The 1,900-nt window shown below is 48.1% G+C and overlaps 1 protein-coding gene across 1 annotated transcript; it reads right to left on the bottom strand.

The window, feature by feature from the left end:
- Positions 119-1,889, bottom strand: LOC109845095 (cytochrome P450 78A5). The gene is made up of 3 exons (XM_020414285.1): positions 1,139-1,889; positions 702-975; positions 119-566 (listed from the first exon to the last, which is right to left on the bottom strand). Exons 1-3 carry the CDS (start codon positions 1,817-1,819, stop codon positions 244-246), a joined length of 1,278 nt encoding a protein of 425 aa, XP_020269874.1. The 5' UTR covers positions 1,820-1,889; the 3' UTR covers positions 119-243.

Genomic DNA, 1,900 nt, shown 5'->3' with positions numbered 1-1,900 from the left:
GAATTATACAAATGGCTCACACGCATTTATTAATTAAGCCCATTAAAACTGAGTTCTTGTGGATCACAAAAACAGTATAAATTGCATAAAACAACTTCCTTACAGGAGACCACCCATTTTTCTTACATGTACATGCACACCATATATAGAGCAAAACATACAGAAACAAAAACATTGAAAATCCACACAATCACACAAGAACATTAACAAGCCCCTAATAATCTACTAAGTTTTACACTAAAATCATGACCTTGGAACAACCCTACAGACCAAAGGGTTCCTCATCTCAAGTGACATCTTCAAGCATTCATCCAAATCAACACCATTATCGGTAGGCAACCACTTAAAACCCTGAAGCATCTGAGCCAACCAGAGATGGACGGTGGCCAAGGCCATTGCTTTCCCGGGGCAAACTCTCCTCCCAGATCCAAACGGAGCCAGTCTCAGGTCCGAGCCCAAAACGCTCACCTGCTCCACCATGAATCTCTCTGGATCGAAGTCAGCGGGCCTCGACCAGATCTTCTCGTCGTGGGTGATGGCCCACATGTTGACCATCGCGGTAGTGCCTGCAAATTACATATCCGATTTGCTTGCTTATCAGACATTCTGTCTAAAATTCTATTATGGTCTGAGATTGATTTTCAACCAAACATCCAAATTACAGAGTTACACATGATAATTATGTATAAAGAAACAATTACCCGCAGGAATGAAGTGATTTGCAACTTGAACATCATGGACAGCGAGACGAGCCCAGGAGAGGAGAGGGCCTGGAGGGTGAACCCTCAAGGTCTCTTTCACAATGGCTTGCAAGTAAGGGAGGTTGGCGATATCGGGGTCAGTAACGGGTCTGGACCCGACGACTGAATCGATCTCAGACTGGGCTCTGGATTGGATTTCAGGATGAAGAACCAGTCTGGCCATTACCCATTCCAAGAGGATGGCCACTGTATCAGTCCCCCTAAATATCATCTCCTGAAACCAAAAACGAAAAAAAAAAAGCCCCATGCAAAGTTGGCTGTCAGGCAATAATAACACTAGAAACAAACAAAAACGATTAAATTAGTCTTAGACAATTAATACTTAAACACGCCATTAACAAACAGCAAGCTTAACAAAATATCCTGAAAAATCTTACCCAGAGAATGGCAATCATATCAGAATCAGAGAGCCTCTCCTCCTCCTCCTCCTCCTCCAAACCGAGCAAAACATCAACAAAATCTCCATCAACAAAACCCCCGTCATCAACCCTCCTCTCTCTATGCTCTTCAATAATCCTCCCCACAAACGCATTCACTCTCCCCACCAAACACCTGCACCTCCTCCTAACCCCAAACAAATCAAACCACCCCAAAAATGGCAAGTGATCCCCCCAGTTGAACAACCCAAGAAGCTCGTACCCCTCCCTCACCAATTCCTCGACCTCCAACCCTTCCCCTCTCCAGAAATCGAACCTTTTCCCGAAAACACTAGCCATGACATTGCTCAAGGACCCAAAATGCAACACCCTCCTAACCTCGACCTCCCCACCTCCCCCCATCAAATCCCTCACCTCATCCACCATTTTCAGCCCAATCCGTTTCCTGTCGTCCCCGAACGCGCCGACCCTCCTCGGGCTGAACAAGTACGTAGCAGAGATCCTCCTGAGGTTGCGCCAGTACTCGCCGAAAGGAGCGAAGCCCATCGCCCGGTGGAACAGGAGCTCGTAGGCCGACTCCTTGACCGGGCGGTCGGCGAAAGCAGAGCTGCTCAGTATCTCCTTGGCGGTTTCGGGGTGGCTTGAGATGATGAAGCGGGTGAAGCCGACAGAGAAGGACATGAGCCTGAGGGCTCCGAGGGAACGGGCCGTCCGGGCTAAGGCCCGATGGGCAGACTGGGTTGAGAGGGAGAAGTCGATGCC

This window comes from Asparagus officinalis, chromosome 6, assembly GCF_001876935.1.
Source record: "Asparagus officinalis chromosome 6, Aspof.V1, whole genome shotgun sequence".
Classification (NCBI taxonomy): domain Eukaryota; kingdom Viridiplantae; phylum Streptophyta; class Magnoliopsida; order Asparagales; family Asparagaceae; genus Asparagus; species Asparagus officinalis.
Note: the sequence above shows the minus strand (reverse complement) of the source record. Positions and strands in the feature narration are given on the sequence as shown.